Below are 12,153 nucleotides of genomic sequence, written 5' to 3' on the forward strand. Positions count from 1 at the left end.
AAGTGTTTTAAGTGAGGAGGCTCATTCTGTCAGCTCATTCATTTGTGTTTGGTCCTTGTTGCCCAGTTGGTAGAATGAGTTGCCTTTTTAATTAAAGAATTTAATATATAGGAAGTCCAATTTGAAAGGCACTGACAAATCATGTAAGCCCAGTTTACGTGATCCTGACTCTGATTGACAGGAAAAAAATGCTAAGGCAGTGCTGTAAAGATCCCAAGATCTACTGGGAATTGTCAACAAAATTGGACTCCATTGTCTCAAATACAAAATTGTGTGTATCAACATGTTATAAATGGGGGAAAATGGAGGCACTGAAGTCCAGCGTTTTTCCATGAACACGTCAGTTTAAATTCAGTCATTCATGTTTTTGTTATAGTTCATGATTATTTAAACATGCTTTAACTGCACCTGCTTGGCTGTTTGAGAACATATAAAAGAGTCACCTTTGTGATTCCACAAAGCACCAATCAGTGCTGCTGACTTGACTTCCTGGTATCGTGGTTTGGATTTTATTGCTATGCCCTTCAGAATAAAAGCAGGGTAATTTTGTGGTTTTAAAGTACACTCAGTTGTTAGTTTAAAAGGTACATCTAGCTAAAACTAATGTAGTCTAATACAGCAGTCCTGCAATAACCTTCATGAAGGTCATAATATTCAGTCACTAACAAGTTTGTCCACCCTATTTGTATTGATGAGGGTAGCCTAAATAACAGAAACACTTCTCTCTATAATGCAATATGGTGCAACAGCAGCACAAACTACATCCTCCAGAGTGATCATAAAGTTGAATCAACACCTCTAGAAAAGTTTAAACAAAACCTCAACACCATAACCTTCATGACGGGAGGATTTATTGCAGGACTGCTGTATTAGACTACATTAGTTTTAAGTGTACCTAGGTGTACCTAAAACTGTCAACTGAATGTATATCCATGCAGTCATGTACAATAAATCAACCACAGACTACCGATTGGCTAAATGATGGATTTATAATGTAGCCAGTCAGGGCATTTCATAAATGAATATGTATGTACAGTTAGTGCACAAAATATATACAGTATGTGTATATCTACACACTCTTGGCCTAAACCATTTCCCCTCACAGTCTTTACATTTGCAACAGAAAAAAAAAAATACATATTGGACAATGGTGACTTTAGTATGTGATTGACAAGACAAGTAATTTAACATCTTATTTGTGCATTAAAGTCAAAGGGGACAATATTGCAGTGAAGTAATTGTGTCACCACCAATTTTACATTTGAACAATTCAGGCTCAGCAAGTTTCAGTTGTACAGTATGGCTGATTATGAATTCATGGTGTTTATTTCATACACACGTACAAATGACATGATAATATTAACGTCAGGATAAGTATTTTGATACATAATTTGTATCGACTGCTTGTGGGTGTTAATTTAGACGCATGTGGAGATTATGCTTTTATTTTGAAGGATGTGGTCCGGAAGTCGTACAGTTGTTGCTGCCGGAAAAACCCTCCCCTCGAAACCGAAAGTTAGAGCTGAGTAGACATGGCGCAATAAGACTAAAAGCGGACGACCGGTGAACTGAACATATAGTTTTTTAGTTTCTTTTTTATATAGATTATTTGCTCGGAGACGTTCATTTCTAACGCCTCTATGTCTTAAAATTTCCACTATGTTTTCTCAAGTATTAATGTTAGCATAACTGTAACAGTGGAGAGCGTCAGCGTGTATGCTAAAGTAATGTCAGCACGGGGGAGTCATTTTGTGGATGGAAAAGTTATTTCGTTAAATAACATTTAGTCGACTAAAATTCCTTCTACTGCTGAGGTGTGTGAGTCTATTACGACTGGAGATATGGACCCAGACACTGAAGTGGAAAGGTGTGTGTTGTCGAAAAGGTTTTTGTCGCCGGACATGAGTTTACCTGCCATTTTAGTGCTGTGTCATTTAACGACGTATTTTGTTCCTTTCTTTACATGACAAGTTACAATACTTTAATCTATAAACGTTGAGTCACGTTAGCTTTCGAAGTCATTTGTTGTATTAGTAGCCGGTTACTAACCAATGGTTGGAACCTACCCTTACAACAAATTTGCATTAGAGTATTTTCTTGTAACTCCCTACTTGCACATTTCAGAGCGAAATATTGAACTTTTTACGCCACATTAATTTGACAAGAGTTCATTGTTAGCTACGTTGTAAATTTAAAATGCTTACCATATAAAAAACTTATAAAATGCTTCATGATAAATTAAAACTATCCAACTGTCTATGCAAATACACCTGAAACGATTAGTCGATTGAGAGGTAACTATTTTGATAATTGTTTTATCTTTTTTTTTTATGCCAACATGTTAAACATTTCATGGTTCAAACTTCACAAATTTGCTGATTTGCTGATTTTCCTTACTAATTTTAACTTTTCTAAATATAATTTTCAGATTTAGACTATTAAATTGACAAAACAAGCATGGTGAAGATGTAACTCATCTATTTCCAGAATTTTTCAAACCAAACAATCTGTGAATCATCTGAAAAGTAACCAGCAGTTGTCCATAATGAAAATAATCATTAGTTATAACCTTATACAAAAAAGTTAAAAATTACATCCACCTCAACCAACTCCAACAGGAAAATTTTGTTTTTATATTATAATGATTAATAATAACCTAATGATACAAAGCATGATATTATATCAGTCATAGTGGCCATTGTTCTGCATTGAGTACTTTTAATACTTAATACACATTGTCCTGATTTCTTCACCTTTTTTCGTCCCCTCAGCATCTTAAAGCAGGGGACTGACAGGGAGACGAAGAAGATGAAGAGGCCACCCTCCAGCTATGGTTCAATGAAAAGTGACAGTGAAGAGATGGAGGAGGAAGAGGAGGGGGACAAGGAGGAGGAAGAGAAGAGGGACGAGGAGGAGAACAAAGGAAATGAAGAAATGTTTGCTGTACTAACTGAATTGAATGCTCATGAGGCGACAGGGTACTGTCTTTGTTTGATTTTTGAGCATCGTCCTAATGCATTTGTGTCTTTTGGCCATTTTACTACAAATAGCATAAACCTCACATTACTACTAATTTAAATTTTTCGCTGTGATCTGTACCCTGGTCAGTTTAACCCTGTACCTGAGCCGGTGTTGTGCTTTTTAAAAAGTGCCAAATGTTTCAAAAAATTCCAACGCACAAGTTTGATTTCTTACCATCCAGGCTCTCCTTGGTTTGGGTTAATTTTAGTATAGTCTGCATGTCAGTTTGCAGAGACTTAAGTGGAGTGCCTTTAATCAGTCTTACTAAGAAGATGAACATAATACTAGGGGCTTCTTTCCATATTCAAACTTTCAAGATTATCTTCTACATTTACTGAACAGTAAAATTTGATCACCCAACTTTATATCCAAGATAAAACAACTAAATGTGTTTTTCATGATCTCATAGAGTTGCATAGCTGAAAATGTGAAGTTAGCTCATAATCAAGGACATTGGGGTTAATGTTGATTTCCCTGTCACATCAGACAGCTTCATGACCAGCCCCTTTAAGTGCTGATGTTTTTGGAACTTCATCCAGTTCCATCTGGTTTAAGAGTAGGATCAACTTGTAAATGCTAATATTCTATTTTACTTCTTTACAGTAAAACCTAATGGCTGGCTATTTACACCCAACATCTGAGTGCACAGTGTTACAAAGCAGTGGAACTTTTAGTGGCTCTGAAATGACTAATATGAGGTTGAAATGCTCATACAGTATGTATGACTCATGTTAATTCTTGCCAGGTTTCAGCTGATTCGCTCAGAGTCTCCAGAGACCCTCTACACTATGACAACACAGCAACAACCACCAGAAGCTGCTGTCATTGACACCAGGTGAAGGACACACACTCAAACACTCACCCTCTGTAGATCTGTAAAATGTGTAGTGAAGGCAAGCAATAGCTACTTTTTCTTGTGCATCAGAAAATTTAAACACAACTGACGTCTGTCAAATGAGTAAATGTAATGTAATTTAATATACTTCCCTGTTTATTTACATTAATGTAATAATTGTCAGTATATTGCAATATGTAGTTGTAAAATTTGTGGAAATCTTTCCATTGTTTAAAAATGTGTCACTTGCCAGAAATTTGACAGGAAAATATGCAAATATGTGACAAAAAAACTTTGTGTGTCTTAGTCAAACCACAAGACCATAGTTTCATGTCAGTCATGTGTATTTTTCGTGAAAAGTTCAATTTAAAAAGGATTTGAATGACTTTATTTAAATGGATTGATTGTATTTTAAAACTTATACTGACAAACATTTAAAGTATGCAATATATGGTTTATTCATGTATACAAGTGTATACTTGTATTTGTGATTTCTGTTTGAGATAAAATGCAGTTAAACATAATTATGATCAGTGGACAGTGTTTGCTGTGCAGTTTTTGACCTTAACCCTGGGGTTCCCATCCCATTGTCTCTCAGGTCTTCTGATCTGGGGGATTATGAAGAAGACCATGAGGAGGACATGGATGAAGTTTTGATAACTAATTCTCCAGAGCCACCTGAACCTGTTGAACCAGATGACACAATACAGACTGATGAGAACAGCCAGCCAGGCAGACTACACTCAGAACAAGACTTGCCCTATATATTTAAGGCATGATAATCTGCACTGCTGTCTTTTCTTTTTTTTTCACAGTTGTTGTTTTTGATACTTATGATGCATTTTAACTTTATAAATAACAATGATAGTGATTATGATACATCCCAATAATAGAACATTTACCAATTGATGTCTAGTGTATTTGTAAAAAAAAAAAAAAAAAAAAAAAATCTTCACAATCTTCATTTGTTGCATTAAAAATGCAAAACTAACAAATCAGTTTTTCATAAATAATTAAAAAAAAGTTTAATCTTGTCAATATCTGGCCCACAGGGAATCTAAGGCAATATGTTTTAACTTGTATTTTCATTATTTATTCTCTGTCTATAGAGTATCCAGAGTAGTCTGACAGGCTTCACTGTGGATGAGCTGTACAAATTTAAGTTGTGGTTTCTACAATGGGAAAAAGGCATAACCAAGCAACAAGTAATGGAAGGAGACGTTCTTGATTTTGTGGACAAGATCCTGGAGATCCTTGGTAAGAATGCAAGGCGAAAGTACACACAGTGTGAACGGTACAAATAGAGTTTCAAATTTAGAGAAGCGGAGTTTGACTGTTTTCTATGTGAAGTGAGCTCTTTTTTTTTTTAAACACTTATCTGGAAGACAGTTGTACATTTGAAATCTACTTAATTTTCCAGTTATTGTTTCATCAACCACAAACACAAACAGTTTTGTTAATGAAAACAAGGAGCCTTTCACTGATTGCTTACTGTTTTTGTTTTTTATTAAAACTCTGTTGTGCAGGCCAGGATCGATCCCTGATGCACACAATAAGTACTCTAGAAAGTGTTGGCAAGCAAGCAGAGGCAGATGAACTACGGAATCAGTGCAAGAGAGGTAAGTGAACATTTGGCATGGGTTAATACCGGTGAAACAGGTTTCAGTCTGAATGAAATCTGAATCCTGTGGCTGTGTAATTTTTTTTGCAAAAGATATCTCTTGGTTGTTCACAGCTTGTTTGAAACCTTTACTAGAATTTGCTCATGTTTCATGTTTCAAGAAAGTTCATAGTACAGCAGTAATGAAAACACAAGCAGTTTCTGTACTATGACCTTCAAAACGTAACTGATATTATCCATGGGTATTATTTTCTCAAAAGGTTCTTTAACTGAGCAAAGACTGCTCTCTTTATAAGTTTTTGGATGGTGCTTCTAACATATTCAAAATAGAGGATATTTTTGTTCTGCGGAAAGGTGTTTGAAGGGAACAATTAAAATGTCAACCATGAGATTTAAAACCTTACTTAACCTACACTTTAAAAAAAGAAGTAGGACTAGGATACAGTGAACAGATGGAGGATTTTTACCTCTTTAGCCTTTCAGCAGGATAGGGTTCACTTAATGCTCTAAAAAGACCAACAATGTGTCATCATGGGAAAGGTATGATCGATGGATGTTGCACCCCTGATGGATATGTTACTCAAATACTGGTGATATTCTCATTTTAACAGGAATGATATTACAAGCTTCCTGCATTAGTCAGCACACAGGTATAGCATTTAGGATTGATTGAGAATGTGTTCAGCAACATGACACTCCTGTATACAGGCAGGTGTAGTAGGTGTGGTAGAATGTGGGCCCCATGTAGATAAGTGTCCTCCTTGAGCAAGATGCTTAAATTATACATAAAGATTTCTTACCTTCCTTTTTATCTTTCTTCACCACCAGCATTGATCCGTATTCATCTGAAGGAGTATTTGATCAGAAAACACACAGTCATCCGTGAGGGGGTGGTTAGAGCCGGGAAGCAGAATCTTCTAGACATTATCTACGTTGAGCCCCAGATTTCCACCTGTGGGTATCGAGGAGTTCACCCTTCCCATGAGGTTGAATCACACCATCTCTCAACTCACCAGTTCCCCAGCACCGACACCTTCGTTGGTGTGAACAATTTGTTCCGACTACAGAAGGAGGACGGCAAGCCAGTGAGGACAGTGCTGACCACTGGGATTCCAGGAATTGGCATGTCTGTCTCTGTGGCGAAATTCTCCCTGGATTGGGCAGAACTGCGTGCCAATAAGGTGAGATTTGAGGTGAAAAAGCTCTTATTAACCCACTGTATGCTGCTAACTCTACTCCGAATGGAGTAAAATAGGGTAGTCATATTAAATGCCTACATACTAAATGCACCAAATGTCTACATACTAGGTAACAAACCCCCATTGCCACAGGAGTAAGCTTTATTTTACCAAACTACTTTATCCCGGACGAACCCCCAATTTGTCACAACCTGGCTCAAGGCTGGACTATAACTGAAAAGGAAAACAATTTAAAGACAAGCAAAATACAACAAAACCAAACAGGGTGGAAGCCCTGCTTAATAACATGCTTAATACATTGAATAACACCAGGCCACAAATAAATGTTTTAACATTACTTTTGAGAAAATATTTTACTTAATTTACTATAATCAATTTGTGCAATTACTGATAATTTTACAGGTGAAAAGTTGATGTAACATGTGCATGCCCTAGGTGAAATGTGGGAGTGGTTCTCTCACACATTTAATGATCACAACTGAAGTTTTTGTTGTTTTCATTTTCTGTGTGTTCTGTGCTTTTTTTGTTCAGGATCTGCAGTTTGTCATCAAGCTTTCCTTCCGCACTTTCTGGTTTCTGCGAAGCAAAAACCCTTCTCAGAAGATGTCCATCATGGAAGTGATAGCTTATCATCATCCTGAGTGCAAAGAAATGAAATACTTGGAAGAAGAGGACTGTAAATTTCTCATCATAATGGACTCCTTTGATTGTTACCAAGCTCCTCTGGACTGGGAGGTATCCATCAGTGCACATATACACTTATATATATATGTGTGTGTGTGTGTGTGTGTGTGTGTGTGTGTGTAACACAAATATAATACACAAATCCTGTGATAATTTAACATAATTTAGAATATACTATATATCTTCACATATTACTTAATTATTATACTCCCAAATAGCAATAATATATAATTATATAATTGAAAACAAAAATTAATATTTAAATATTATTATGTATTGTTCATCAAGTGTTAATCAAAGTCACCCAAAGTTTTGGTTGAAAAGTTAAAGGAAAAAAGTACACATTGGATTACACTTCAAAAAACAATTTAGTTCAAATTTAGGCAAATTTAGTTCAGTTTTATTGTTTTTTGGTGGCCATATTTCAGAGTCTACTGTTTTGAAATATTTACCATCAAGAGATACTTATTTTTGTACAATAATTTGAGCATGTACTTACTGCTTTGGAATTGAACATATGATGAGCAGAAACTTATATTTGTACAAATATTTTCTTTGGTTTCTCTCTCCAGAAGGCTCCAGTAATAAATGACAATAACACCGAAGCACAGCCTGATGTCCTGATTGTGAATATCATCCGAGGCACTGTGCTCCGTGGTGCCCGCATCTGGATCCTGGGGAGACGGGCTGCTGTCTCACAAATCCCATCTCAATTCATAGATGTTGTCACAGAAATACAGGGCTTTAGGTGTGTGTGTGTGTAGATGTACTGTTTGTCTGTCTTGTCTGATTATGTCTTTATGTCTTATTTTTACTTTTTGTATGGCTTATTAGTGTCTTTGTTTTTCGCTTTTTGTGTATACTTAATGTATATGACATCCTGTAAATATGTTTGATTATTTAAAATAATTTGCTGAAATGGGTTCAGCAACAGAATTTGGTAAGTTAAATCCATTTAACCAGTCTGTTTCAGTTCAGTTTCATCTCTTTTTTTCCCCCTCTTTTCTCCAGTGATGAGATGAAAGATGACTATCTGACCAGACGCTTCAGAGATGCAACGCTCGCAGCGAATATTGTTGCACATTACAGGCGCTTGCCAACACTCATTATGCTTGCTCGACAGCCCTTTGTCTGCTGGATGGTGGCAACAGTGTTTGAGCGCTGCTACCGTTATCGGGGCTATGGGGTACATCCCCCTAGACTGACTCCATTCTACATCAACATTTTGATTGTCCAGACCAATCGCAGGCTGCAGTTCTACTATGGAAAGTGTGAAAATAACCTGGTAATGTCCATCAGTATGTTCTTTTGTGTTATAACTCCTAGTGAACCAGCTCACGACTGACATTTTCTTAACTATGTAACTATTATCTTTTCACAAGCACTAAAATAAAACACTAAAATGAATGCAATAGGACCACAGATTTTCTGTATTACACTTTCATTACCCATTAGTCATTACTTCATTGCTACTAGAATGTACTTCAAATTTTGTAATTTATTTTCTACGAGCAGATATTTACTAATCCCTAGTTTAACTTTTAATTTGGGTGCTTTAATATTATGAACACTTGTGCCATGTGATGCAGTTTGATACATCTAAAAATAATATCTTTATATATATAATTTTCAGTGTTTGTTCAGACCAAATTATGTTAAAGGACTTGTGTTTTTCGGCCCCCTTCACATTGCAATTATTATGTCATTTGAATGCAACAATTTTACAAACTGCTGAACTGCTGAGTTGAATCAACATCTGTCCGACAGTGTCTACTAAAATGAGAATTAAACTGTATTGTGTTACTTTAAAAGGATAGTTTCATCTAAAAGAAGCAGTTGTTAGGACACACTAATGAATAGCTACTCTTCAGTGTCAGAATTTGTCATTTTGATGTCCTGTTCCTTCTTAGAAATGGTCCAGTGATGACAAGAACCTGCTGATAAAGATGGGGAAGATGGCCTTTAAGATGCTGGAGAAGAAAACCAATGTGTTCTTTGAAGAGGACGTGAAGGTTTACGGCCTGAATTTGACGGAGGTGACGGTGTTCTCCGGCCTGTGCACTGAACTCCCAGCTGCAACCTCAAATGAGAGGAGGACGTTCTGCTTTATACATCTCACCTTTCAGGTAAAACTCCTTCCACCTCACAGTGGTCACACCTCAATATTGCATGAAACTTTTTTTTACATGGCTGTTTACTGTAATTATAATATGTTAAATACCATTTACGGTGAATTTAATTGAGAAACCACCTACAAGGATATCCGATAGAAATGATTTAAAAAGAACTATACTTCTTCTTTCTTCAAGGAGTTCATGGCCGCTTTGTACGTCTTCGCAATGTTCCACACAGAATCTAAGAACGTTCTGGACTCAGGGATGTTGTCCAAGTTCTTCACATCTAAGTATCAGACCAAAACTGCAGCAGGTCTAGTCCAGTGTGCCTTGGACCGAACCTTCAACTCCCCGCTGGGTGATTATGACATGTTCCTACGTTTTCTGTGTGGCATGCTCTCCCCAGAGTGCCATGCTAATCAGCTGGGTGGTTACTTGTACCCCCACAATACTCCGAAGGTGGGTGGACTGGATGAGGTGCGGGGGCTGCTAGAGCAGACAATAAAGACTCCAGCTCCAGAAATCAGGTTGGAAAACTTGAAGGAGTGCCTTAGAGAACTGACCCAGCAAGATGAGTGAGTTGGGGTAAGATTGCGTCATGAAAATCAAATGTGATGGATTAAAGAGAAGCAGCGCCTGCTCTGTCATAGATCTCTTCAAGTTTCTAGCTCATCGTAGAAATCATGTCAAAAAAATGTGACACTCAAAATGCTGAAAATGGACAACAGAACTCAAAATAACTTGTTCAAGTCTGTGTCATTTTGGCTTTGATAACATTAAGTTTCATGTTTGTTTGATTTACATCAAAGAGTCTGTGTCAGTAATGTTATTACTGCACCAGGCTTAATAAAATGTCGGGCTATGCATTCCAGTACAGCGGCGTTTATGCAATACTAGATTGTTTGTCATGTCTTACAATGAGCACTAATGAAAATGCATTCTCACAGTGGATTTTAAGTTTTCCAGCTGTTGTTTTTATTTTGATAATGAAGTTTTAGGCTATTTTTGAATAGGTTTGTTGTTGTGTAGCCTTGGGCTCATATGTTTTAGGTTTTAATGCAACCACCTTACACGGGTAGAGGTAAGAAGGCAAACTAGGGGGTTGATTTGCAGCAATTAACTTGTGTTTTCTGTGTGAAAAAGATGACACTGAAGAGTCCTCTTTGTAAAAAAAAAAAAGGCATATTTAAGGCCTTGTGTGTCCCTGAGAGTTATTTTATTTGTTAAAAAAAATGTAAACAATTTCAGGTAAATAGGGAGCATTGATGAGGTGGAAATCGATGATATATGTGTACGTTTTTTGTGCACTTAATGTCGTCTACTAATGGACTTGTTAATGAATTTTCTCAGTGTATTTCTCGTTCATTTTACATTGTAGTTTTTCACTCTTCCAAACAACAGTGTAATTGGTTCCAGTAAATTCTTTTGTACTTCTAATATATTTAAAGCCATGTCATCATCCTCGACCCTGGATTTTTATTATGGAGTTATGGTTATGTTTTTGACACACCATTATTATTAAAGATGTACAAACCACAATAAGAGGAATAGGTAATATAAGTTGTTTTTTTGATTGGATGAATAATAATGGCCCAGCATCTGCATCGTTTTGCTTATAATACTTAGAAAAACAAATCAGAGTCAATAGTAAGATAAAAAAAAAGAGAAAGACAGCTTAATGAATGTAAAATTAATGCAATGTGAAAAAATGAATATCTAAAAAAATATATAATATTTTCAATAAAATAAGCTGCTAACTTTGGAACACAAAAATCTGATGTTCATAGAAAATGAAAAATTACTTTCACATTAGTCGGTCATTTGTTCATTGAGGTTCAAATAAGATACGATGAAAAACACCATGTCACATTAGCTGCTAAGTTTGGCCAGTAGTCATACATTTCCTTTTTAAAATTAAACAATTTCTAGAATTTTAACCGCCAATTCTGGCTATCACAAACTCAATGTTGATCTGAAAAGAATCAGTGACAGTTACTTTACCTGCCTATGTTTCCCACTGAAAGGTTAATAGTGATGTAAAATTTTAAGCAGCTTAATGAATCTTTAAGTAATGCAATTTGGAAAATGTGAGTACCTTAGCTGCTAAACTGGCCACTAATTATAATATCTAAATACAATATAATATTTTCAGTAACATAAGCTGCTAACTTTGGCCAGTCACGTTAGCTGTTTTTGAGTTCTTTCTGAATGTCAGCTGATCGATAATCAGATATAATGATTGGTGTAACCTCATGGTGAGCATACTGACAAATTGAATGCTGTTTTGGACTGAGAAAGCTGGCGTTAAAATTGTCATTAAACAAAAATCTTAATCCTACTTTTAAACAATAGTCTTACCTTTACAGCTGTATTATTTGCTAAAATACTGTAAATTGTCTCATGAAGTGGGACAGTAAAACTTAAAAGCCTAAAAAGTCCTCATAGCCACAAGTTAGTGAATGGTAGTGGAGTAAAAAGTACCCTGAAATGTAGAGGAGTGAAAGGAAAGCTCAAGTAAAAGTATCTCAGATTTGTTCCTATGCAGTACATGAGTTATTGTACTTTGTCACATTCCACCACATATTAAAACTTCCAGTTATGGAGCATAAGTTTACACCAGGAAAACAAAGAAAAGTTTAAACGTGTTTTTTTATTTTATTTTTTTTAAATGTGTTTTTC

General features: G+C 36.0%; 1 protein-coding gene across 1 annotated transcript; it reads left to right on the forward strand.

Annotated features, from left to right (window-relative positions):
• Window positions 1-1,517: 1,517 nt before the first annotated feature.
• On the forward strand, window positions 1,518-11,013 carry LOC111224119 (protein NLRC3-like). The gene is made up of 12 exons (XM_022748525.1): window positions 1,518-1,867; window positions 2,772-2,978; window positions 3,767-3,856; window positions 4,455-4,629; window positions 4,966-5,113; window positions 5,383-5,475; window positions 6,306-6,658; window positions 7,208-7,411; window positions 7,933-8,108; window positions 8,372-8,645; window positions 9,271-9,486; window positions 9,670-11,013. The coding sequence occupies exons 1-12, from the start codon at window positions 1,842-1,844 to the stop codon at window positions 10,051-10,053; spliced, it is 2,346 nt and encodes a 781-aa protein (XP_022604246.1). The 5' UTR covers window positions 1,518-1,841; the 3' UTR covers window positions 10,054-11,013.
• The last annotated feature ends 1,140 nt before the right edge of the window (window positions 11,014-12,153 follow it).

Source organism: Seriola dumerili, unplaced genomic scaffold, assembly GCF_002260705.1.
Source record: "Seriola dumerili isolate Sdu_G_001 unplaced genomic scaffold, Sdu_1.0 BDQW01000122.1, whole genome shotgun sequence".
Classification (NCBI taxonomy): domain Eukaryota; kingdom Metazoa; phylum Chordata; class Actinopteri; order Carangiformes; family Carangidae; genus Seriola; species Seriola dumerili.

Excerpts from the sequence above, each read along its gene's own strand:
- LOC111224119 (XM_022748525.1), top strand. The coding sequence starts at position 1,842 with ATGGACCCAGACACTGAAGTGGAAAG. Across the intron at positions 5,476-6,305 it reads ACGGAATCAGTGCAAGAGAG|CATTGATCCGTATTCATCTG; the intron begins GTAAGTGAACAT and ends CTTCACCACCAG. Across the intron at positions 9,487-9,669 it reads TTATACATCTCACCTTTCAG|GAGTTCATGGCCGCTTTGTA; the intron begins GTAAAACTCCTT and ends TCTTTCTTCAAG.